Raw genomic sequence first — 27,015 nt, forward strand, 5'->3', positions numbered from 1 at the left:
GGAATGGACCACCGAAATCAACCCCACATTTGGTGAAGCATTTTATTTCATTTACTCGCACTGCAGGTAAGTTACCCATTATCGGAGGAGAAGAACAGGGGTTACTTTTAAAACAACGAACGCAAGAAGAGATGACCTTTCGTATCACTCTTTTAGAGGACGGGATCCAATATCTTTGGCTAAGTAAATATTGGGTAGTTTGTAGCCCAACGTGTAAGTACTTAACATGTGTATACTCCACAATCAGACGAGTCAGCCTATGATCACTTGGAAGTAAACACTGGTGTTTATTACTATATGGAATAGAAGAGTGATGTAAACGTCCGCCCACCCTGAGAATACCATCTTGGTCAAGAAAGGGAGTGAGCTTGCGAAAATATTTCGGGAAGGACTTCAAATTATACGAGTCTTTTTTAGAGAGTGCAGTTATTTCCTTGTTATAATAAAATCTTTGAATTTGCTTGATTAAAATTAAGAGGGCTTGGTCGAGTTCAGATAGAGAAAAACATTCATTTAGCAACAGCGTTGGATTTTTAGTCTTTGAGATGAAGCGCATTATGCAAGCGAAAATGCGATTCAATTTTGATAAAGATGAGAACCGGTCTATTAGGTTATCCCAGCAACATCTCTCTGTAATCGAAATAGTAAGAGTCGTCTTTCGTCTTTCTAATGTCACTTCGTTGATCTTTAGAGACTCGTTTGACCAAGGGTCACAATGGGACGTTAGGAATGACGGCCTCGCCCACCATTTTTCTAAGTGGAGTAATTCGCAGGGTACAATGCCGCTGGTAGCACAGTCAGCAGGATTTTCTTGTGTAGACACATGAGACCATTGACTAGGAGATACCTTTTTTGTAATATGGGTAACCCTGTTGCTAACAAATGTTGACCACTTATGGGGTGAAGATTGAATCCACGAAAGCGTAACAGTTGAATCATACCATGCGAAGACTGAGCTGATGGGTAACATATTTCGATACGACTGCATCACAATTTCAATCAAATCTGCTAAGAGTACAGCCGAGCATAGCTCTAAACGAGGAATTGAAATTTTCTTGAGTGGGGCTATTCTTGATTTGGCACACAAGAAGAAAGTTTTTGCTTGGTTACCTAGCACCGCTCGTACATAAATTACAGCGGCGTAGGCACTTTCAGAACTATCACAGAATCCATGTAATTCGCAGAATTTCATGTCATCGAATGTAACCTTTCGAGGAATAGATAAAGAGGACAAGAGTGGCAGATTCTCCTTGTATAAGGCCCAAGCGGACGACACCGACTCTGCAGTCAGTTCGTCCCATTCTATTCCAGAAGACCATAGTTTTTGAATTAGTAATTTGATAAAGACAGTAACGGGAGCTAAGAACCCGAGAGGATCGAATATTCGTGCCAAATCGGACAGTAAGTTACGTTTAGTACATGCATGCTGTCTGGGATCAATTTTATAAGTAAATGTATCTGAAGTGGGACACCATTGCAGACCCAAAATTTTAATAGTTTGATCACTTTCTTTGTCTAGCGAAACCGGAACTTGGGAGAGCGATTTATCTAAATTGGAAATAAGAAGGGGATTATTACTACCCCATTTCCGGAGTTGAAAACCCCCTAAGGCATGGAGATCGATCAATTCCTTTTGAAGGCTCAAAGCTGCTTCGACAGAATCAGCACCTGACAATATGTCATCAACATAAACGTTGGTTTTTATAACCTTTGAAGCTCGAGGAAATTGATCTTCGTGGTCCTGAGCCAATTGGATTAAAGTTCTAATGGCATGAAAGGGGGAGGAAGAGATTCCGTAAGTGACAGTATTAAGCCTATAATCTTGAAAAGGATCGTCTTTGGAGAATCTGAAGACAATCCGCTGATAATATCTGTGATAACGACAGAGTGAGTGCGAAATTGGAGGAGTAGAGAGAATATATCTTGTTGAAGTTTGGGTCCAACTAGCAAACAGTCGTTAAGAGATAAGTTATTAGCCGCCTTTGCCGAAGCGTCAAAGACAACGCGAAGTTTAGTAGTTACACTTTCAGGTCTAAGTATACAATGGTGAGGTATATAGTATTGATGATTAGTATGTGGCAAAGGTTTAACAAGTTCCATATGACCGGAATACAAATAATCTTGCATGAATAGGTTATATTCTTTGCGGAGTTCTGGATTATGCAAGAGTCGTCGTTCAAGTGAATAAAACCTACGTAAGGCAATGTCTCTTGAATGATCGAATACCGGTAGAGAAGAGAATTTAAACGGGAGATGAAGAATGTATCGACCAGTATTATCTCGAGAGTAAGTTTCAACGAAGATTTTTTCTGCAGCCAGATCTTCAAGGGAGTGGGCGTTTATTTGAGGAATCTGTTCGAGATGCCAGAATTTATTAACAACCTCTTCGAGTGAAAGTGTAGAGGTGCAACAAAGGGTATTGTTTGAGAGAGTTGGTGGTGATGTTGGTACTCGACCTGTAATAATCCAACCCAGATGTGTATTAATAGCCACAGGTTCATTGATAGAGTGAGAAATAGAGCCTTCCTTAAAGAGAAATCCAAATGCATCGCAACCAAGAAGCATGTCAATGGGACTTGAAATATTAAATTTATCATCGGCAAAGTTTAAGTGGGAAAATTTACTAAAGCTAACATCCGATAAATCAGAGCTGGGCATGTTATCACAAATTTGGGGTATAACTGCAAAATCAAGGGTTATTCGGGGTTCACTGGACATTCGAGGGATAAACGTGCAAGTAACCTCTTGATAAACGTTCGAGGTGGTATTTCCTAAGCCTTTTACAAAAAATGAGAGAGGCTTTCGAGTAAGTCCAAGCCTATTAGAACATTTAGATGTTATAAAGTTCACTTGACTGCCACTATCAAGTAAAGCTCGAACAGGTCTGTAGTAACCAAGCGAGTCTAAAACTTTGATTTGAGCGGTAGCTAGAAGAACTGAAGAATCTCTACCATCAGGGCTAGAATCAATGTTCGTTAAAGCAACTGACTGTGTTCCTGCATCACATTTGTTAATAAAATTATTTGAACTGGTGGAAGGATTATGATCAGGGCTGAGCTGTTTATCATGATGTAATAAAGTATGATGTGGCTTTGAGCATTTTCCACAACGTACACGAGATGAGCATTTGAATGCTGTATGTTTTAAACCTAGGCAATTAGTGCACCAGTTTTTGATCTTTACCAACTTATATCTGTTAGCAGAATCCTTTTCTAAAAACTCTGGGCAACTATAAATTAAATGGCCTCGTTTATGACAAACTGGACAATTGGAGGAGTCAGAATTTAAAAGAAAGGTTCTTTTCTGCGATTTAGAGGGTTTTTCCTTTTCCGTTATCTTGGAATCAGAAGAGTGGGAGACAGTATCTAGAGCAACGCATTGTTTTTTGAGAAAGTTTAACAAAACTTCAAAATGTTTGTTTTTGTAGTTAATATCATCTAAAGAGTTTCCGCATTCCAGCTCAAATCGAGTTGCAGTGCTTGAATCTAAACGATCGAATAGCATGTAAAAGAAAACAAAGTCCCACTGTTTAGTAGGATGACCTAAGTAGTCGAGGGCTGATAAATGTTCGGAAAATTTATCTAATAATGACTGCAAGGCCTTCACGTCCGTTTCACTCTGGAGGGGTTCTATTTTTTCTATTTCACGCCAATGACTGACAGAAATCAAGCGAGAGTTCTCATAGCGCTCAGTCAATGTCTTATAAGCAATGATATAGTTACCTTCAGTTAAAGGATTGCACTGTGCAATGCTCAATGGGGGCCCTTCTAAGGAATTTATGAGGTATGTAAACTTTTCAACATTTGAAAGAGTTAAGTTATTGTGAATCATAGAATTAAAAAGGTCGATGAATGTCTTCCAATTGCGCAATGAACCATCAAATTTTTTCAATTCTAATTTAGGCAGCTTGATGTGACTTGGAGTACTGGGGTTAATTTTAGTACCATCAAACAATTGGGAATAAGTAGCGGCAATCTTGTAATATGTGTCGTCAAAAACCTTCCTAATATGTCTCTGTTCGTCCAGGTCACTATCATCAACCGTTGCCAAAATATTTAAAATAGCTGCATGTTGGGTTTCAAAGTCCGTAAGAATAGCTGGTAAATGCATATAACGAACCTTGAACTCCATGTGAATTGCATTATCTGTTAAAGCTCGAGTAGCCACTGCGAACATTTCGTTCAAACGACTAGAAGCATTATCTCTTTGAGCTATCAAACCTTTAAGTTTTTTATCGCTCATTTTTTGTTTTTAAGCAAAGGAATAAATGTGAAGGAAAATTTGATTATATCAATTACGGTCAGCTAATTGAGCCAAAATACAACAAGCTGAACTCTACAATTTCCTATAATGATCACAATAATAATAATCAATAAATAAATAAATTTAAAATATTTTAGTTAGTAGTGGACAATAGGCACTCCTATATAAATGCTTGCAAACACCGGAGTGGCGGGGGAGACGGGGGGAGAGAGCGAGAGTAGAGTGGCGTGTAAATTTTTTGATTAACGAGCTAATATTTAAATTAGAGTATTTGAGAGAATATTTAAAGAATGCGACAATTAAATGCTAAACAAAAAATATACAACGCCGAAATAATAATCTTCCTTATGCGACAAAAAAAATTGAAAATACCAATATATTTTTTGCGAGTACGCAGTGCCGAAAATAGCGCGATCGATCGTTGGATGCGACGGCGACGTCTAGCTTAAATCGGTGCGAGTTCGGCACCTGTCCGAATGGAACCACAAAAAATCTCAAATTTGTAAATTCTGTTCCTTTTGAAACGAGCAAACTGAAATTTGGCCACGTTATTTTCGCGATTAATTAAATATCCGTGATCGATTGGACCATAAAAATGGACGAGAAAGAGCAATGTAGCTCTGGCTGTTGACCGGCACAATTTCGCACTACTTGACGGCACTCGAGATATTAATTCTGGCACGCGGAAAATGCTCTCACGTTGGTCTCTGCCTGAGTCGTACTAGTCCCGATCACAGCGGAGTACGACACCCAAGCGACATACGAGTTTTTCTGGCCATATACCCAGTGAGATTGTCACCAAAATACGCGGAGAATATAACCGCAGCAATTAATTAAAAGAAAACCAATTTCAATTTGCTAGATATAAAAATTCCCCAATTAAAAAAATTAAAGAGGAAAAATAAAACAAAACAATTCCGACTGGACGGAACACCAGGCAATATTTGTTTAAAAAACCAAAGGAACATCCTTTATAAATTTAAATATTTAGCAAACTCCTTAAGCGAAAAACACTCAAGGACAATCTATTATGATCTTGTGCAATCTATACTCCGGTATGACATTTTAGCTAAGGACGACATTTTGGATGTTCATCATAAAAAGTACTTTTTAAAAATACTGCTTAAGAAGAACGTCTCCACAAGGTGGCAATAAAATTTGAACCTAGCTGTCGAGAAAACTAACAAACAAAAAAACTTTATTTTTCTAGCGCAAAAATTACTCAACTATTTTCCGGCAGTGCAAAATCAATTTTTAGTTAATACTGATTGGATATACATCTATAAACTAAAAATAAAAAAGTCATTGTACCAGAGAACTGATACGAAATACGAGAATCGATTTGACTCTTCCAGACTTTGTTATGTGTATATCTGTGTTTGGTATTGTGAATATAGGGGAGAGGGTTTCTATTATTATAAAGATATTAATTATGTTACTGAGTTTTAGAGTGGATAGTGTTTACTAATATTGATGTTTATTTTAGTTTAGAGGTTCTACATTTTGTGCAAATTTCTCTTAATAGAACTAGGACGATTGTTTATTTGGGCAAAGTCATGGACAATCATTACTTAAGTACTAGATATATTGTTTATGATAATGAACTGTTTTTTTTTTATGAAAATCCATATAAAGTAGTCTGGTAAGAAAATTGTTTTTCATCGTAATTTTAATACCACTAACATTAATTGTGATCTGAAGATAAATTCAAAGATGATTCAATCTATAGACATTTTATTAAATATGCCTTTTATTATACAGAAGTCCAATTGGTGTTTTTCCGAACCAGAGGGCCAGTAAGTTAGCTGGCCTATGGATAAGTATTGTAGTTTCTTTTCTGCTATGTTGTATAATATCTTCCCCTTTGTGGTGTTGAAGTGTCCTCCAGTCAAAAATCTGTTTCCAAGTGAGTTAAAAAAGTTATTAAATCGTTATTGCAGTATGGTTGGGCCAGGAGGGCAATTGACTGCTGATAGTATTATGGTGGTCACCATAATACTATCATTTTCGCATACTAGCATTTTCGCAAATTACTGGACCGAAATCTACATTAAACCAGCATATATCAATTTTTCTTGGATTAATAGTGGCTTTTTCTTCTTTATTTCAAACATATTACAGTCTAAATCGACTTTTCCAAGACATTGTATCTCGAACGGCATCAAAATTTCAAATATCAGCTTAAAGCTTCATTTCAAATACCATTCAAAATCGGCATCTTCGACCTTTATTGTAACGAAAACATCTACAAACCAGTAGATATCTACTTAAAACCGCCCTTTCTAGGTCAAATAGTGTGCGATTTCTACACCACACTCATTTTCGACAATTATGCTAACGGTTTTTCGCAGGTTTTTCTAATTGGTAATATCTGATATTTGACTTGATAATAATGGCTGCTCCACCTCTTGTCTACTCGATATTTTGAACAATATATACATTTGGAGATTTTTATATTTTTTATCAGTCCCATGTTCTTCTGATATTAACATGAAATCTATATTGTTTGCTACTATAAATATTTTAATTTCCTGAAAGCGTGGTTTACCGAAATAAAAACACGGATAGACTATTATGAAGACATGAATGTTGATGTTTTGGAAGACTAGTCCCGGCAAATGCTAGATCTTAGAACTCCTAAGTCTGTTAGAGCTATGGATAATACAACCTGTAACCGCCGGTGTCACATTACTTTCTTTCACTAAACTCATCTTTCCAAATTAGTGTGACCCTAATTTAGGAATAATTCGTTGTGTGTAGGTTTTAAAAACTGAAATACCGTATTGATCGAAAACTGTGAACTGCAATTTATCTAAACTTTACAATATAGCCCTTAAGTTGTCCTCGTTTTTATTACTCTCTCACAGAAAAAAAAACGGAACATGGCATAAAACTAAACGAAATACGGAGACTGACAAACATCTTTTAAGCATCAGAACGCATTTTCTGGTGCAAAACATTTTTAAAAATGTTTACCAGCGGCATCCTTAAGCGATTCCGGTAGAACTATTTCTGTGGAAAAAAGGACGCCGATGATTCCACCAAAAATTAATCGAAATGGATTAACTCCTCAAGGAACAATTCAAGATTAATTAGAAACACAACAATTTCAATTATTGGTTTTCAAAAAGGCGTGACAAGGTTATCATCGACCATTGAACATTCAACTTTGTTTATACAGAAACCTTGGCTGGTACTGTCCATCATAGCACGATAAAATATTTTAGTCAAATTGAGTTAGATAACTAAACTTAACATGAATCTGGAACTCAATTAATTCTGAAATTATAAGCCTAATAAGAATATTAAGTGTTATATGTTCGTCTGAGAACTTGAAAATGCAAAGGAAACTGGTATCGGGCAGATTGCGTAATGCAAAATCTCGTCCAACATAATTACTTGAATTACCTAATAATTTTGATTTTTTACACAGAAACTCACAATATTCCTACTTCACGCATTCTCAAATGGGCGCAAATATTCCGCATACTTTAACAAAAAGTTTTAAAAAAGAGATAAGTGACGTATTTGTGTAGTTACTGTGCTCCACACTGTTCTGATTTAATTTGCGCTTAAAAAAATTATTACTTCTATTTATTATTTAAATTTTTTGATACAGTAACTTTCGTTAGCTCTATCAACTTCGCACGCGAGGGATATGAGAGGCGTGACATGTTTTTGGTCCGAGCCTTACGTAATAAGTGAAACAGGTTTTGATTGATATACCTGAAACGTTCGTATAGTGCTTTCGCAAAGAAACTGCCAGTGCCGGTCCCATCCTGTAGAAATTAGATAATAGCTTGGCTTTTTTTTTCAAAGGAACTTCCACAGGTTACCGTGCTGACCTTTGGCCAATAATCCTGTTGGTTCCTTCAGAGCTTAATTGAACTTAACAGTTTCAGCTAGGCTCAAGCGTCATCTATTTTGATTTATAAACAACGGACGCAGAAGAAATCCAATGAAATCCAGAACCATTAATGAGAAATCTAAAAAAATGTAGTGCAAGCTCAGCTCTATGTAGGTGTCTTTATATTCATCTAGAATTAATTAAGAACATTATATAAAATTTTTAACTGCCTCTCTATAGGATTGGATACATAATATGGTAGCAGCTGTAACACCGTATGTCCCGTTTCCACTGCTAATGAGACTCAAACATATACTTTTTGGGCTGAATGCTCAAAACTCACATTTTTTAATAACCTTCTTCAAAAAATTATCATTTGCTGCCACGAAGTTTTGAATATTCAAATTTCTATTATAAATAGAAGCCAATCTTTGAACCATTGTTTAGAAAGTTCTGGCGTTGTACCAATCTTTTTATAACCTAACTCATATATAATAATAAAAAACTTGTTTACTCCCTTCTGTAAAGTACTTACACCGATCTAGTTTGTGGAAAGTGTCATTTTACCACGTCAGTTTCATTTCCCACGGATCCGAGTCACTTCGGATATTTCCGGGATATTATTCCTCGTGTTCGGAAGCAATTTGACGTTTGTCAATTCTGGTGGTCATGTCAGTTATCATGCAAAAATGTATCATGTACCAAAAATGTACTCGTTTATTAAACACTCGCTCCACTGCGCTCCGCTCGTGTCAAATAAACTCGTGACCCCAATGGTGCTTACCACACTTGTTGCATTATATACTACAAATGATTATTCGTAAAACACATTTTTTGCAATGCCTATTTTCTAAGATATCAAGTAATTTTCCTTTGTTTTTTCTGCAGTTAAAATTAGTTCCCACGGCTCTTCTTTAAAAAGCACTCATATCAATATTGTTCTGTTCCCTCCATTGGAAAATCACGTTTAATGCTTGAATAAAATCCGCATGATTTTTTTGTTCTACCTCCATCATTATCAATATCGTTTTCAAAGTCGATGTGAAACTAACCAAAAGAACAATCAGTGTTGCAAAAGCATTTAAAATGTGGCACAAGAATAAGCTCGGCCCCATCGGAGATTTGAAAAAACTCGACACAGGAAATCGCTTTTAATGGGCAAATGAAAAACATTTGGAAAAACATAATAGGATAAAAATTTAAAAAGCGCGAGGCAAGCTTTCATGAAAAGATGGTCTACTGGAACAGAGTCTGGAACAAAAGCACCCTTGGGAAATATAATCAGACTGGAGATTAACATGAAGACATCAATGCTGATGTTTTTGAAGACTACGTCCAGCAAACGTTAGATGAAGAAAGTCCGAGAAAATACCCACGTTTGCTTGGAAAAAAATGACATCATTCATTGAATTTGAATAGGAAGCAATTTCAGAACCAAATGCTGACAGGGGAGGTTGTAAATTTGAATCAACCTCAAAACACCACCAAAATACAGTAAATGAAATAAAAGAAAGAATGTCGGAAGCTGATAATAATAATAAACATAATCGAGGTGTTTATTTGAATATAAACATTTTGACAAAAGGCGAGATTCAGACTACTAAAGGTTAGTATACTGTTGTATTTAACCCGGTTGCACCTTGCATCAAACATAATAATAAGTGTTCCCACCAGAATCAAACACAAAGTCATAATAATATTTCATTTCACAGTTACCTACAAATTTCTTTGATTTGTTCATCCATTTGTGTAAAAAGGTTTTGTTTTAAAACGATTGAGGTTGCTTAATTATTATTATATTATTTTACTTGGTAAATTATTTAACAATATTGGCGGAATAAATGCTGCTTTAAATCGTATATTGAGATTATGTACGTCACAGCGATAGCTTCTTTTATTAAAGAGGTATCGAGAAGATTTTCTACACAGAACTGCAGAATGAAGAAATATTTTATTTTTTATATTTAGCCCATTAACTCTTTGAAGTGTGTGACTAATTCTGTGGTATATTCGAATCCAAAAAGTCAACCTTAGATACGAACTTTAAAACTTTTGAACTAGGTGTTTATCAAAACAGTTTAACATGCTAGAAAACACTATAAAGCTCCTTAGTATTTCTCTAGACTCTAGTTCATTTGACTACTCGAAATATGATGACTACAATTTACGAATGAAGTTATATTGTAAGTAATAATATTTAATTTAATTTATTTTTTAATTTATTTATTAATTTTATTTTAATTTATCTATTTTCATATTATTGTTACTTGACTTTACTGTTCACTTTCCGTGACAAATAAGGACTAAACTTTAAAAAATAAAAGAACCCTAATATAAAGACCATCCCACATAACAATTGTACGTTTTTGGTATACTTGGCTTTAGAAAAATAGAGAATTAAAGTGTGTGTTATTTATATTGTATATTTATATGTTACTGACCCCCAACTCCATATTCTGTATTATGTAGTAAATTCTTAGAATGTGTTTACCTATTGGAGTGTGCATAAGGATAGGTGTCTTCTAAGACTGTTGCACTCAATTGTTAGGCAAAGAAAAGAAAGGTTTCTAAAACAAACATTTAGTTGAGATGTTCTTAACAAAGTGGGTTAGGATATATTAAACTCCGGAAAACATAAATAAAATAGAAGATCCTTAAATTGAAAAAGTTTTTTAGATTTAGTGTTTAGAGTTAGATGCAATTTAAATAGTAATTATACCTGTTTTAGATTGAGAAATATTTTAATTAATTAAAAATAATGTGCATTAAAAAAATGGACATTTCAAAAAAATCAATCATTCTAAATCGTTTGAAATATCTCAAAAACAAAAAAAAAGAAATACAATGCGCATGGTTTTAAAAATTTCCGTAAATACATTTTTTTTAATTCCATAAATTTTTAAAACCAAGATAAACATTTTTTTTTTCAAAATTCAGTATTTTTATTTTTTTTCCTTTTTCTTAAACTTTAATTAAGTGATTTTCTTCAAGGAAACGGACATTTTAAAGGCGTTTATTTTTAAGTTTCTGTTGATAAAAAAAACAATTGGCGCCAAATTTTAGGTGTAAAATTTTTATATTCAGCCGTAATTAAAGAATATTAGGCAAAATATTATATCAAAAATACACTGTAAACATTTCTTCAAAAGGTGTGTCTTCATTTATTTCTTTTTCTTCAAGTTTAATGTATTTTATTTTTTAGAAAAAGGTATGTTTAACACATTTAGTTAGCAATTTCTAACATTTTTAAAAAATTAAAATTTAAGTGAAATCCTCGCTTGTATCTTTAAAAACTTAAAAATATTGGATTGGTTGAATTCTCCAAACAAACGGAGGACGATATCCTGTAATAATTTTCCATCCGTGGACGCCCGAGTGAACACTCCAAAAAATGCACATGAAATATATTGAATACTTATAATAACATATTGATTTTTTGTAGATGAATTTGTTTATTATTTAAAGATGATTTAACTAATGCAAAGCGCTAAAAACTCAAAATTTTAGAAATATTTTATGATTTTACCAAAATTTCAGGGAGTTCACAAATAACAAAGGTTTCGCGGATTTCACAGAGCTGGCACAGGCGTGATTTATCCCCTAAAATTCCCACATTTGGATGTTTCCATCAACTGAATATCTCATATTCTATAAGCAAGTTTAACAATTCTTAAGTTTATTTTTCTTCTTCTGGGAATTCCTTCTTTGGTCTGAACAGGTCAGTAGCTTTCCTTTCTTGCAATCCGATTGAATGTAAAGACATTTTTAGGTTAAAAGTGGTGCAACTTTCTTACTTGAAAAACCACCACTTTACTACCTCAGACAAAATTGAGCTTATAACCATAGAAAAACTATGAACATTATATTGGTTAGTTAAAATATGTAATGGAAAGACTAAGTGCTGAAACATCTACTCGATATTCTAAGCAGAACATTAAAAAAATATTCCAAGTATATTAATAATACTTTCCATAAACTTTAAAGAATGTTTTTTTCTCGTGTATTATACGAAAATACTTGGCACAATCCAATACCTATTTACTGAAAAGTATTATGTATGGCCGGTTTAAGAAGACCCTATATTTCGTCTTGAATTCCATGAGTGTTATAAAAAAAAGTTTAAGCGCAAAAGTTGTTTCCAGTAATATGATCTCTAGTTTTGTTGTATTTTTATATGTAGTTGTAGTTAGAAATAGGTTAAGTGTGAGTGGCCTTAATGCCAGACTTCGCCCATGTAATGGTAATAAAGGCTATGTAATATTATTATTTTATATTAATTTTTAAGACATTTTTCTGCGTGACATATTATAGAAAATAATACTTTTTCTCAGGCAATATTCAAAATTGCAATATTTTTATCAAATACGCTGTTATTGGATGTTTCCCATATAATTTTACTTTTTTACTATATTACTGTTACTTCCCTCAATTTTTGTAATTCAAACATTCTGTATATTTTTGCATATTCGGATACCCTCTAAAAAACCAATCCAACCATATATTTTCGAATTTATTGAAGATTTTTATCAATTCCGAGGCAACATAAACACAATTAATTTATTCTTATTGCTGGTTATTCCAACTACCGTTCAATATTACAAAAAATCTTTATTAGAAAATAAATAGGCGAAAAAACATTATCATTGATCATTACCACATTCGGCTTTGCTATTCCTCGTTGACAGTATATCGTTTGCATTTCCATTTTTCCAGTTTTTTTACAAGCATTTTTTCTTAATGAAAATCTATAGAACAGAGAGAAAACTTAACATGGTATAATTTATATTGCAAAATTGTACAAGAGTACAGTATTTGAAATAAATGATTATATATTTGGGTTGTGCAATTGACCGGTCAATTTTTTTATGTCAATTGACCAGTCAATTACACAATGAAGTGGACAAAATGGCGCCATCTTGTGGCCTGCACGGAACCCCGATTTAAATCCACTGGACTTCTATAGTAGACAGAAATAAGTCTCAAGAAGGTTTTGCATTACAACAACAAATTCGGGATATATTATTTGCATTATTGAAAATGGTGAACATGTGAAAAATTTGATTTAAAATTACTAATTTTATTTTTGAAATATTTTGTCAAATGTTCCTGTTTTAAACATAAAACAATCTATAATTTGAAATAAATGTAAATTATAGATTGAAGCTGTGGAATAGACCGCTCAAGTTTTTTTGTGTCAATTGATCGGTCCATTTTTTATAATTTTAACAATACCATGAAATTTATATTTATTTATTTATATTTATTAATATTGTGCGTTACGTTGCATCATTCTGGGAACCAAATCGAGCCGGTATTGTTATTGGGATTTACAGAATCGCTAGGTATTTTATTCCGATATTCCTTGAAGAGGGTTATAGATAAATTGAACTTCATAAACGCTTAACAATTTATTATAAAATGCATATTATCATTAAATAATGATAGATAACACTCTGCAATTGCAAGATGTTATTTAAAATATTTTTTAACTGGTCAATTAAGAAGTGGTCAATTGACGGTTAATTGACCAAAGTCACTTGATCAGTCCTAACACTACTATAGATACAGCAATTTCATAGAATAACATTAAACACGCTTTTAGAATTAAGGTTCAAAATGGTGCATCGCATACCAATGTTCATATATATCGTTGGATTCGTTTCGTCATTTGATAAAAATATTGTAATTTTGAATATTGTCTTAGAAAAAGTATTATTTTATAAAATACATTAGGCAAAAAAATGTTTTAAAAGTTAATATGCAGCGTAACAAAATCTTTACATGCCCAAGTAAATGATGAACCCCACTTTTATTTTTTCAATTTTTGACGGTGTTTATGCCCTTCATTTAGTTCCGCCCCCTCAAACAATATAAAGGCAGGTACAGAGTAAAATGCGAGCCAGTTTCAGTCAAGCTCTGAAGAAAACAACAGGCAGGATTGGCGAAACATTAGCTAGTTCGACTCAACAAAAACCGACACAGGAGGAATGCAGAAGTTTTATAAAAAGTATTACAGTAGCCTGTGGAAGTTTCATTGAAAAATTAACCGAAATGATTTTCATAGAGACATGGTATATCAGCAGAACGGTGAGCCACCGCATTTATTCAACGCCTGTTACGGAATGATTAAATGCTAAAGGCCCCATTGAATGGCCAGCCAGACCTAACATCTCTGGACTTTGCTAAAAAGTAAAATTTATCTTACACAACTAAATTCAGTTGAAAATCCGGTTAAAACAGAGTTCGAAATGTTTGCAGTATAATTCACCCAGAGACTTTGCATAATATTTGGAACGAGTTTATTGACAGACGTTATTATTGTCGAAATGCACAAGGTGTTAATTTCGAACATTTGATAAAATAGTTCATAAAATAATTAAACTGTTTAAGCCACGGTTAAGTAATAGGATAACATGTGCAAGCATTCATTTGACTGTCTTGCACTGACGCATAAAATGTTTTCAAAATAGGTATGAATAGAACGTGAAAAGAGCTTTAAAAAGAAGTGTGACATGACCCATCTTACCATTTAAAAAAATACTTAAAATGCACAAAAATTAAAGATCATGTTACTGAAAACTACTTTTTATAACCCTCATGGATTTCGAGATAATGTATAGGCCCCTCTTGAACCCCGATTATTATCGGCCTAGCATGTACCACCGGTAACGTGAATTTGCTACCGCAGGCTGCACCTTTGCCTCGTCAGACCGAAATCGTTTATCTGCGAAAGCACTATACGCGAATTTTAGAGAACCAGAATTGCGCAAACACATCTAAACGCTCATTTTTTACCTTTCGTGCGAGCCGATCAAAACTACGGGGGCTGAATGCAACAAGTCTCCGTTTCGCGTTGTGCGTCTGTCCAGACTACATGGCTGTGTCGGCAAACACGACCGCACACACACGCACTATGCGGAACACGGCGAGCAGAGATCTTGCTCACTAAAAAAATTCTCGGTTCTCTCTCTAGACGTTCGCAGCGTTTAGTTGTGAAAATTAGGAAACGACCGCCCACGCGAGGCCGCTACTTTTTATTGGTATAGTCACACATCTACACCACACACTCGCGGCGAGTTAATTCGTTAATAATTGCCAAGAATATACGTGAAACCAGACTCGGCGTCGACTCAACAGACAATACGGTTTTTACACACGGATTTACCACAAGCAACGGTAAGGTTTGCTCCGCGCGGACATTCTCTTCAAACTGATGCGATATCGTGTGTTTCCTTTGAAGGTGAAACACGGCGAGAGAAGCAAGCCAGTTCGTATTAACATTTGCATACGTAATTATATTCGAGCCGTGAGATAAATCAAAACCCCATTGGATCTAGTTTGTCTTCGTCTCGGACTACTCGATTGGTTCGGTGCGCGCGCGTAATGGCGGACGAGATAGTACCGCGCCGGAATGCTAGGAATTTTTCTTCGGTACGCGAGACCCAGTTCAATAAAATGGACATTTTTTTCGCGACGGGCTAAGATACTCGTTTTATCTAAGGACGCGTGAGGTCAGCTTTAATGTAGACGCTGCCACGTTCTAGAACGTCGATTTGATTGTTATGATTTTTTATTCAGGGTGGATTCATTGATCGTTTGCATAAGCGTGGACGGGGTACCGATCTAATAAATTTCCAGCGGCGCGGCGTTGTCGCTTGTGTCAAAAAGTGGCATCGATTTTGATATTTTCAATGGCGCACCATCTATAGTCGGTACGATTTGTAATAGCATAGTCGACAATAAAATAGAATAAAATAGATTGTTCATCTCGCTTCCACTTATATTTCAACAGATATTGAGTATAAGTTGAGTACAAGAGACAGAACCAGTTGTACTTGGCATTTATTAATTAAACTAAAACACATTTATTTTCTATGTAATAATAGATCAGGCTGTGTAGGTGAATCTTGTGGAAAAAATTATGAAAATTTTTTAAATAAACTATTGACCGAAAACTCTGTCCATCCAATAAAAATTAAAACAATACCAAAAAATCTTATAAAATACAATTTGCAAGTAAACCACACTTAGTTTGTATTTACTTGCACTGACGAATCAAATGTTTTCCAATAGGTATGAATAGAACGTCAAAAGACCTTTAAAAAGAAGTGCCATATGACCCATCTTACCTTTTAAAAAAATACTTAAAATGCAACACTGCTCTCATTTTGACATTTTGAGATATTGTTTTCATGTCAAAAATTAGACATTTTAAATCGTCTTTGAAGAATGTGAATGTGAAGTGTGAATTAATGTGATTCTTCTAAATATTTATTAACGTTTCGATCGTAATGTCGATCTTTTTCAAAATATTCTTATTTTGTGTAGGTGACATATATAACAATTAATGACATTCGACGTTGTGTTAATATATTAAAAATAAAAACAATTTGTCAGCGAATATTTTATACGGATTGAAATGGCATGCAAAACAGGTACGGATGTTTTTTATTATTTTTTATTATATTTAATAATTTAATTTTGTTAGTTTAAAACTGAATGATATATTTTCTTAAGGTTTTTAGAATCGGTTTTGTAATTAATTGATTTTTGTTTTTATTGGATTTCTATACTTTCATAAAGTTCTCTTTTTTTGGTGTTAGGTTCTGTTAGTAGGACTTTTTGAAAATTAAATGTGTGTTTGGTGTTTTCGCAATGGGTATGAAGAGCTGTTTTGTTTTTTTTTGTCATACTTATGTCCGTTGATTCTATTTTTTAAGTATTGGCTTGTTTGTCCGATATATACACTGTCGCAATTAGAGCAGGGAATTTCATATACTATATTGCTTCTTTATATATATAATATATATATATATATATATATATATATATATATATATATATATATATATATATATATATATATATATATAGTATAGTGTCATCATATATATATATATATATATATATATATATATATATATATATATATATATATATATATATATATATATATATATACTTTTTCAAAAACGCCGCATTGTCTTGTAGTAAGTAGTGTAATTGGAGCTTTCTCTGTCAAGTGTGAGACACTGGGGCGTAATAGACAAAAGTACAACACTGGCAGATAAATGGATGTGATTTGCCATTCTTAGTATAAGAGTGGAAGTACTTTAAATACTGAGGCACCTCTTGGTTTTATGACCGACGAAGCCATTTTTAATAAGTTGTATTTAGTTGCATTACTTGTTGATCTTATATTAAATTTAAGTAATTAATGTTTAAAAAAAATCATTTTGCCGACTGGAGTAAAGTTGCTTAAGTGAACTATATACCCTTTGGGTAATAATGTCAGACAACAGTTCATCTTGACAAACAAATTTTTCCAATTTCATTTTTCTATTCAGGCCACAAAACACTGCGAGCTTGTAACATACAGTTGGCCAAACAGTTTTAATGACTTGGCCAATTTTGAACTAACTATAAAGCTAATTATGTTGAGAATTCTTTCAAAACTGAAATGGATTTATTGCAAAGCAAACAAATAGGCTTACAATTTCCCAAGATAAAAAAGAATTCTTCAATCCATTTTTCTTGACCTTCTGCATCTACTTTTCCTACTTTCCACCAGACTTCATTTTGCTTTACTTTTCGTTATATAAAAAAATTTAATTAGTAGCACTCAAGATGCACACAAAATGTCAAAGCAAATTGACGGCACTACCATTCGCTAGGATATGGTCGTATTTCCGGTAGCTTAAATAGATCTGAACTAAAGCTCGGGCCAACCACTCGCTTATATAGGCAAAACATATAGCTACTAGAGATATAGACGTCCTGCCTATGCTGATAATACCGCAGCTTATATTTGAGCATGTTAAAATTACTGGTGTGTCTCGCAGGGTCCGGATATAACAAACTTTATCAATTATATCGAAACCTCGATGACTGACAACAAAGGTGTATAAGAATTAAAAATATTTTGTTCTTCAACTGACGCGCAAAATTATCACTTCACAAGCACAAATTGTTTTTGTATGCGTTGGAGCAACCCGGAGTTCAGTACTTGCAAAACGCAAGACGCCATTTGGTTGCCTCGATTGCACCTCATGGCAAACATGCATCAATCCATCACCCGCATTAGATAATTAGCGGCAGTAGTATATGCTTCTGTGAGTTAATTTGGGTAATCCAGGGTTACGGTGCAAATTTCACTTACTAGCAGTCTGCTACAAATAAATTCGTTTGTTATTGGTGCAAAAACAATAACCACTAATATTGCTTTTTACTGATCTGTAAAGTTCCAACTTTTTTAAAAATATTCCGCCTATCACAGGTTTTGCAGGTATCCGGCCGACATAGATTCGGGAAATCCTTGAAAAATATATTCCGGTAAAACTTGCTTGAAACGTGGGTGCTAAAAATCATTTCTTTGAATGCTTTAAAACGCTAGTTTACATTCAGATCACCGCTCAAATACACTTTCTCCGACCTACGTCGGTTGAAATGGCCATCATTGACAATGAATTTGCAAGTTTTTAAACTGCCAGATTCTCCAAGTTTCTTCTTCTTAAGAAGAGTGGAAATTGTTTGAGAACTTATAGCAAAAAATTCCAAGAATGTCTTTTTGCAGATTTTGACACTTTGATCACTTTGATTGAAAAAGTAGGGAGCTGAAATTTTGGATTGTAATTGGAGAGGGCCTCGTTCAATAGTTTTATGTAGACAGTTTCATTCTATAATACACATGGCATCTCAAAATCTGCGATTATACCATTGGAAACAAAAATAATGAATTTTTTCATTTCTATCTTTTTTATTCTGGACGACAACTAAGGGCCCCAAGACAAATGTGTTAAATAATCCAATTCTTTCATATTTACATATGTATTATTTGAAGAAATTTCCATTATTTTTAAATTAAGATTTAAGATTTAATTGAAGTTATGTTTTAAACGAAAAATAGTGGAAATAATTAATTTCTCTAAAACCGATAAAAGTTTACTATAACTTGATGGTGAACAACATCGTATCACTGAAAATATATTAGATTCATACGTTTTCTTAATGTAAATGACCAAATTTTCAAAAAAATCCTTAGCACCGTTTATTATCAAAACTATAATAAAAAAATTCAAGTAGGTCAAAATAAAAAAATACAAAAAAAATCACAAAAAATACCTAGAATACGGAAGAAATAAGTTGTTCGGAAAAAGCGAAAGAGAAAGATTGAATGCATTTCTTTAAATCAGCCTTCTGAGAAATAAAAATTCACCGGCCTAATATGAAAGAATATATAGGGCGTTTTTTTAAAAACGCTCGGCTGGAGATTCGTCATAAAAAAAAAACAGAAGAAAATAATGATAAAGCTTTAGCTATGCATGTCATCAGAGTCCTACGTCACTGACTTTTTCAAATTTTTATTATTTACTTCGAAATAGCGACTAACAAACTGTGCTTTTATTTCAAAAAATAGAGTACATTTTACAGTAATTATAGAAATAACTTTAACCTATTTAGTTAGCGGTCGTATTGAATGACGATAAAGCGTAATCATGAATACAGCAGAGAGCAAAACCATATTCAAAACCTGTGAAGTGAATACCCAGACCAACAAAAATTATTTTTCAATATATTTCAAACCCTGGCAAAAAACAAATGCATTTGTTAAATTCAATTTTTTTTACGAAGAATTAGAATTGAGATTTTTTTTTATTTTGGAAGCGTTATACAATTGGATTTTTAGTAAATAATTTCAACGGGGTTGGCCTTTTTTTGATTATTTCATCTATGATTTCCCTGATCTCTTTTAGAAATAAATATCTCCTTATCATAGCCTTAATAAGATATACTTATAAATTAGGCTGTGGTGTAATTAAGCAGCTTTATACGTACCTTTACATATTCAGAGAAAAAACGTTGTAAAATTTAAAATGGAAACTTCAATGAATTCATTAAAATTAAATATGTTTGGGCTCCATTAGTGCTTTTAAATAAATCAATAAGATCCTATATGATTATATAATGTCTTTTTGAAACTAACATGAGCACGATAATTTTCATTACTTATTCTTATTAAAACAAAAGTATTGTATAAATTGTAAGTAAAGTCCTTTCTTTCTGCAATCGCTACGCTTACATTATAGAGGTCCTATTTTCTAGTTTCAGGCGCATGCACTCTTAATGTAACAAGTTTCCTTATAAAATTTAATATTTTCATTGGAATGGGCAACGATGACTATGATAATTTATATGACGTGACACACCAGTCTCATCTTGCAAGTGGACATGGAGGTTGAACGAGAACACTGAAAGAGGCTAACCGTAAATACAATATTATCGTTATGTGGTGGCCAAGGATTTAATAAATGCAATTGCATTTGAAAATGTTCTACCAAAGATGTTTGTTCAGATCCACTAAAATAATCTGTAATTCTAAATGCCACGGAAGTTTGCCCTGTATAAATATTTCTGTTAGTGGACATTTTAATTCATTTATTTATAAAGTCATTTATAAAGTAAGTTATTTTTAAGTATTGAAATTTTAAGATTGTCGTTTCACGATATGGATTTCTGTAACGTATCAGGGCTATTGTGTCTTTTGGGATACAAAATCACTAGTTTTCGGGCTTATAGCACTTGTTTTTTCGGGCATTTATGGTAATATACATTGTTTTTTTGCTCGTAGCTAACAATTTAAAAAATGAAGTACTTTCAAAACCACACCAGCCAACCACCCAAGTTGACTACTGAGAAGGAGTAAACAAACGCTAATTGCGGCTTATCCCTTTGTTCTATTGGTAAAAGTCGCATCACAGCAAATCCTCTTTTCTTACCGCCGTTAAAATATAAACGCTCCAGATTGATTAATGTGGTTATATTATTATTATAAGAGGACGGATAAACATCCTTTTGTAATAAGCGAGTAATAATTTGTTTTGAGCATCATTTTGTTTAAATCAAATATGCAATTCACTAAATATAGGAAAAAAGAAAATCGTTGATGTTTCAAATTGACTAAACGAATAATGTATAAACAAATCAATAATTTTAAACATACCTAAAATGTTATATTTTGTTTAGTTAAATTGTAGAAAACAGTTGATTTATTACAAGGTGATTTTTTGTGCATTTTAAAACGCATTATTTTTTCGAGTGTATAGATTAGCTTATACCCCACATAAGTTCTTTACGCACATAAATAATAAAAACTGTTTAATAACAAACCATCAGTAACAGCCACCGGAATGCATCTTTTCTCCTCGTACTTCCGTTAACAGTATAACAATAAATCTTATGTCCATAAACACTTTGGACAATAAAAATTTTCACCTGCTCTAATCTAAAACGCTGTAACGTTATTCCAGTTAAAAGTGGTCTGTTGACGATAGTTCGTAAGTGCCATAAAATGCCGTCAGACCGGATGCTTGACGGTAAGCGGAAACCCCCTTAGTGCAGTGATAACAAAAAGTACTCTAGTAATTTTGAGCCTACGAGGGATAAAGGAAGCATAAAGCCACCAAAGTAATAAAAAAGAATGACACCTTTTTACAAAATGCGCTTTGAAATATTGTCACTTTAATTGTTCTACCTCAATTTATTTGGATTCAGATACTGCAGTTAAAGTGGCAGCTTTAAAAAAAAAAAAACAATTAAAGATCCGAACTAATTTTCTTGTTTTAGTATTTGGTTTTAGTATCTATGCTTTTATTTCAAGAAATTAATTATAATATCAAGCAATGATTTAGGGATAGTTTCATAGTCGTTTATTTATTAAGCACTGCTCCGCTAGTATTAAATCAAATGCCTAAAATGGCCTTTGTCAACCTTGTATTATATACTGTTACTGCCCATGGTTTTTGTATTTATTTTGTAATTATATATTTTGGCAATATGTAAAAATGGATGCGGCTCTGGGGAGCTATTCCTGAACGCCATTTTGGTGGGTGTTTGCAAATTGTCAAAATTGCGAATGATATTTTAACATGAAATTCTTGACCATTCGAATAAGTTTCGAGAGCTCTGAAATACTGCGAACGCATTTTGACAGTCACCAAGTTAATTTAAAAGTGTTTTTGGTTCAATTTATTAGATTATATTATTAACTATTGGAAAGTTACGGTCTTAAAGACCCATGACATAATAGCTTTAATTATATTGATCCCTAATTTTCAGGTTATCAGAAAGTTTGGTAAAAATTGTGGATCTGTTTATGAAACCACAGCCGTGGGTCACTGATTTAAGTATCACAATAAGGGCGAGTTTTTTTCAGAAGGTAGAATGTTGCTTACTTATTTGTTACCGTGTCATATTTGTTACCGTAGTCATATTAAAGAACTTTTTGATAAATGAACCTGAAATAATTGATAGATAAGTATTTTTTAAAAATTGAACTGAGGTGGCTTTTACTTGATCAAAATCCAAAGACACGGTGTTGTCGAAACAATTGTCATGTGAAAATATATAATTTCGTGAAAATCTAAACTTTTAGTTCTTATTTATCTTGATAAGAATTTTTACTTCTGTAATTATTTCAGGATCATTTAGTGCAAAACTAAGTTGTCTTGGAAAGAATTCCAACACATTTTTGGGAATTAGATGAAGTGGGGGTAGGATAAATGTTGCTACATTTATCCTACCCTCACTTCATCTAATTCCCAAGCATCCCCAGCATAATAATATAATATAAGGCATCAACAAATCCTTTTTTGTTCCACTTCTTATTTTATTGTAATTTATACAATATTTACAATGGTAATCAAATTATTACAAAAAATAACGACTTAACCCCAAGACAACTTAATACTGACAACATAAATGTCATATTCTTTAATTTGTCACATTGCCAAACTGACTCCAGATTGCGAACGTTCGTAGATTTGGAGAGTTATGAGGGTCAAAAATAACCTCATTGTGGTGTCGAGGTTGGAAATAATTTTCCTCGCATTTCAAATTCAGAACATTTAACAAGGTCTAGGCATGTTCTGAGAAAATACTGCCGTAAAAATGCTGCATCCAAACTATAACATTTCGAATTGACAGACTGTCAGCCATCATGTTGTTTATTTAACAACGCTGCCTTATTTTAACAACAAATAACATCTGTCTTAAATGACAGATGTTATTTGTTGAGACTGAGATTTCGACATTGTTTAACATTTTTTCATCATTTCATCAAATGTTATTATATTTCTAGTAGCTCTGTGCTCCCCTTAACCACTCTTTTTGTTCATATTTACCTGTGCTTTTATTTCCTTTCCTGCTTTTTATTCATTTGCTGTGTCTTTAGACTGTCTCTAACACAATTTTGGTCGCTATTCATTGTCATCTCGTAAAATTTGTAAATTTGTTTTTGCGATATTGTAGCATAGCACTTTATGAAAAGACACAAATGTAAAATTGAAATTGTAATCACAGATTAATCTTTCTAGTGCGGCAAGATAGTCCGAGCAATCAGACTTACTTTGACTTCTTACTGAACGATTTAAATAGAGCAAAAAAATTGATCGGAGCCAATACCGAAGCAGCCAAAACAATATGAAAATTGTATGAAGTATGGATCCGCAAACCCTTGTTTTTTACGACACTGATTATTTTCTATCCTCGAAAAAACAATTTTTGAGAAAAATGAGAATATCTCACTTTCTAATAGAAATTGAATTTAGTATGAATTCTCTATTAAATTACCTCGTTACGAAACCCCACTTTTTTATTTTTTTTATTTAATGCCCTATTTAATTGTTTCTTAACCCTCGATTATTGCTGTGGTTATGCAACACAGTATACACCCCGGAACCCTTAGATCTAACCAAAACAATAGAAGGACCGCGACATAATTAACAACAAAATTTTATTATTATTTAATTTATATGTGAATATGTGGGTCGCCTTTATTTCCGCTATTCGTTTTCGTACGAAAACCGAAGTTCAAATCATCTGTCGCCCTAGAGTTTATCTAGTCAAAATCATAAATGTTATTTGAAATTCGCGCAAAAAAAAAATCGAAAGTCGCCTGATCCTGACGTTTGGGATTATGAGTTTTAGTTTACGTACTTAATTTGAAATGATGCTTTTGGTACATTTTCGTGTTGTCCAAGGATAAAAGAACAACGTAACACATTTGGAAAGAACCGCACTGTAATGACTTCTCAACACATTCCAGGTGAAAATACTGTCCAATGTAACGTAGTGAGCTCCTCTTCTGACCTTTACAATTGCCCGTTCGTTTCAAATTTCCCATTACACGGTAGAGCGCACTACAGATTTTACAGGAGAGTGAAACTGTCAACCCATCCCACAAATTCTAGGATGAATTCTTCCAATCCTGTACCAAAGATTCCCAGTAGGCTTTTGAGGTTATGTTTTATATTTTCAAGGCTTGAGTTTGCGGGTTTTTTTTAGGGGACGCTAACGGAAATGTAGTTATAACCACAAGAAAAGCACTCCTGGCGGTTGCAAGCATATTTGCCGGTGCACTATTTATGTTGTATTTGCTGTATAGAACATTTCCCAATGTCACTGAGTAAGCAACTTGAATCAATTTTAACAATCTATACTTTGGCCTTTTTCGTAGTGAGGAAAGACAACATTTGAAAGTACCTTGGAACATAGAAGATGCTAAACAATTAGGTCTAGTATTGAGTCGATACAAAGGGGATCATTACTATCATGTTATGGCGGGAGTGTTCTTGACATATATTTTGTATCCTTTTTTTTTAAGATTTAGTAATTATGCTCTTTTATTTTATGATGGAGATTGAAGAAACAAAATGCGTTTTTCCTTAATACACAATCTATAGCTTGCAATCGTTTGCAATACCTGGATCATTGTTTTTGTCCATCCTGTCAGGATTTTTATTTCCCTTCTATGTTGCCTTACTATTAGTATGTACTTGCTCAATGATTGGAGCTACACTGTGTTTCATGCTGTCTCAACTGCTAGGAAGGAGGTTAGTTCTGAAACACTTTCCAGACAGAGCTCACCGCTGGGCTATACAAGTTGAAGAACATAAAAACAATCTCTTCAATTACATGGTCTTTTTGCGTATTACACCTATTCTCCCAAATTGGTTTATCAACTTGACAGCCCCAGTAATAGGGGTGCCTTTAATACCGTTTGCCTTGGGCACTTTTGTTGGTGTTGCCCCACCTTCATTTTTTGCTATACAGGGTGGACAAACTTTGCTTGCTATGACTGCAGAAGATAATGCATTTAATATGCAGACATTCAGCTGGTTGGCGGTTTTTGCACTGATCTCAATTATTCCAATATTCCTCAAAAATAAAGTGTAACCAAAGTATTATTAAATTAATTATTTATTTTTGTATAGGTAAATTTTGCGGTGTAAATTGAATACTGAGTCATTAGATAAATTTTGTTGTAGTTAAATTGTTGGATTTGTTTGTACCATTATTTGTATCAAAATACAAAAATGTACAGTTTTGAAAAATGTGTTGTATTTATTATTAAAAAGTATACCCACTACTTATAACCTGGTTAAATGCCAAAAGCTACCTGCCTTTTGCTGTGTCAATTATCCCATAAGAAGGGTGGTATACATCTATAGACAAAATCAAACCATATGCAGTGTAATTATATAAATCTATATAAAATTCCTTAAACTAAATCATAAAAAATTAACAGTAAGAACTGATGTAGGTTATTGATGGCTCAGTCGAGTTTCCTGTAGGCATATAAATTGGCTTCCAATACCACCAATTATACAGCACTGTTAAAAAGTCACTAGGTCAGGTAAATTTTACATAGCAAATGGTATACTTACGGGCATAAGAAGGTTTCAAGACTACTGAAATCCTTTTACATTTGCTGCTACATTCAGGGGATGGCTGAAATATGACAGTCCTTTCTCCTGATCCTTGAATCATTAAGACAAAATTACACTCTGTATTTGGTAATGTGAACGGTTTCGATCTGAATCCTGCAATGACTAAGAATCTTTCGACACTCTGGCCAGATCTCTCGGGTATAAAAGCAGGTCTTGGAAACAGTTTTCTGATAACCCGACTTGTCGACATTTTGTTGATACGCCACTGCAGGAGTATATCATCAGACAGATCAGAATTATTATAATTCATTAAAGCTTGAATGGTGTTGATTTCAGGTCGATTTGTGTTTATTCTTCTTAAATCTAAGTTATCCTTAGAATAATGGTGATAAAATGTATTCAAGTTCTCTATGTTCACTGAGTTCTGCTTTGTCTATAACACGATAACACGATGGTGACATGATTTAACAAGTTTCGATATTTACCTTGGCAATTGCAATTGTTCCTTCTTCTAACTTTTTGTAATTAATTTGGTTAGCACCAGTTAGATTAATGACTCCATGCATATTTTGGCATGGCCAGCACTCCATATTTGCTAAATTGAAATAAGGATTTTCAATTAGACAACTCTCATCGTACCAATCTGAAATAAGAAGCTATTAATACCTAAACGTTTCAGTTGCAAAACTCACCCGTTAATGAATCCAATATTTTTATGATAGGTACAGATAAAGACCTGACCCTTTTTAAGGTAGGATAAGTGAGCCCTTGTACATTACGTAGTACTATACTAGATGTAGGTTGATGCACATTCAATAAAATATACAGAAAAGTAAAAAAACAAGCGAAGAACAAAACCACACGTATCGCAGTTTTTGCAATAGTTATTTTTTTTGGGGCATTGTCCAATTCTTTAAAGAGTTTTTCGAAAACATCGTTTATTTCGTTATCGAGCAGGCCCAACTTATTGGCTTCGATTCGTGTATTATGCACATCTTGCTTAAAATTGTTCAAAACTACATTTTTGTTAACGTGCATTCTTATTATAAATATCAAATAAACAATCATGGACCATGGAGGATTTAAAGTTATCCACGGATGAGGTTAGGACTTTCAGTTATGCTGGTTTAGTGTTAGTCAATAATTCCATCACTCATGATTAAAAAACCCTTCCACTAT

General features: G+C 33.4%; 3 protein-coding genes across 7 annotated transcripts in view; 1 reads left to right on the forward strand and 2 right to left on the reverse strand.

Annotated features, from left to right (window-relative positions):
* LOC132704429 (protein decapentaplegic-like) overlaps positions 1 to 23,556 on the reverse strand; it is a 106,805-nt gene extending 83,249 nt beyond the window's left edge. The window contains exon 1 of one of the 2 annotated variants that reach the window (XM_060674426.1): positions 23,290 to 23,556. The gene's annotated coding sequence lies outside the window, so the exon portion shown is untranslated. Of the gene's footprint in view, positions 1 to 14,905; positions 15,303 to 23,289 lie in introns of those variants that run through there. The other variant, XM_060674423.1, reaches the window with a different exon arrangement.
* On the forward strand, positions 16,452 to 25,499 carry LOC132704431 (transmembrane protein 41 homolog). 4 transcript variants are annotated; one of them, XM_060674429.1, is made up of 5 exons: positions 16,452 to 16,545; positions 24,213 to 24,392; positions 24,452 to 24,572; positions 24,624 to 24,752; positions 24,850 to 25,499. In XM_060674429.1, exons 1-5 carry the CDS (start codon positions 16,530 to 16,532, stop codon positions 25,340 to 25,342), a joined length of 939 nt encoding a protein of 312 aa, XP_060530412.1. In that variant the 5' UTR covers positions 16,452 to 16,529; the 3' UTR covers positions 25,343 to 25,499. The 4 variants fall into 4 exon arrangements, with proteins under 4 accessions (XP_060530412.1, XP_060530411.1, XP_060530413.1 ...); XM_060674430.1 differs by lacking the exon at positions 16,452 to 16,545 and adding an exon at positions 23,931 to 24,161; XM_060674428.1 differs by lacking the exon at positions 16,452 to 16,545 and having other exon boundaries at positions 23,926 to 24,392.
* A 124-nt stretch (positions 25,500 to 25,623) lies between these two features.
* LOC132704430 (uncharacterized) lies at positions 25,624 to 27,014 on the reverse strand. The gene is made up of 4 exons (XM_060674427.1): positions 26,529 to 27,014; positions 26,322 to 26,479; positions 25,834 to 26,269; positions 25,624 to 25,779 (listed from the first exon to the last, which is right to left on the reverse strand). The coding sequence occupies exons 1-4, from the start codon at positions 26,902 to 26,904 to the stop codon at positions 25,688 to 25,690; spliced, it is 1,062 nt and encodes a 353-aa protein (XP_060530410.1). The 5' UTR covers positions 26,905 to 27,014; the 3' UTR covers positions 25,624 to 25,687.
* Position 27,015: the final 1 nt, after the last annotated feature.

The sequence above is a fragment of the Cylas formicarius genome, unplaced genomic scaffold, assembly GCF_029955315.1.
Source record: "Cylas formicarius isolate icCylForm1 unplaced genomic scaffold, icCylForm1.1 PGA_scaffold_7__23_contigs__length_41026272, whole genome shotgun sequence".
Classification (NCBI taxonomy): domain Eukaryota; kingdom Metazoa; phylum Arthropoda; class Insecta; order Coleoptera; family Brentidae; genus Cylas; species Cylas formicarius.

What these genes read in the sequence shown, in the direction of transcription:
- LOC132704430 (XM_060674427.1), bottom strand. Translation starts at nt 26,904, where the DNA reads ATGATTGTTTATTTGATATTTATAATAAGAATGCACGTTAACAAAAAT. An exon ending in GAACAATTGCAATTGCCAAG is followed by an intron (nt 26,270 to 26,321) that starts GTAAATATCGAA and finishes ATCGTGTTATAG; the next exon opens with ACAAAGCAGAACTCAGTGAA. An exon ending in CTTGAAACCTTCTTATGCCC is followed by an intron (nt 25,780 to 25,833) that starts GTAAGTATACCA and finishes ACTTTTTAACAG; the next exon opens with TGCTGTATAATTGGTGGTAT.
- LOC132704431 (XM_060674428.1), top strand. Translation starts at nt 24,191, where the DNA reads ATGACTTCTCAACACATTCCAGGTGAAAATACTGTCCAATGTAACGTA. An exon ending in TCCTGTACCAAAGATTCCCA is followed by an intron (nt 24,393 to 24,451) that starts GTAGGCTTTTGA and finishes GGTTTTTTTTAG; the next exon opens with GGGACGCTAACGGAAATGTA. An exon ending in GTGTTCTTGACATATATTTT is followed by an intron (nt 24,753 to 24,849) that starts GTATCCTTTTTT and finishes CACAATCTATAG; the next exon opens with CTTGCAATCGTTTGCAATAC.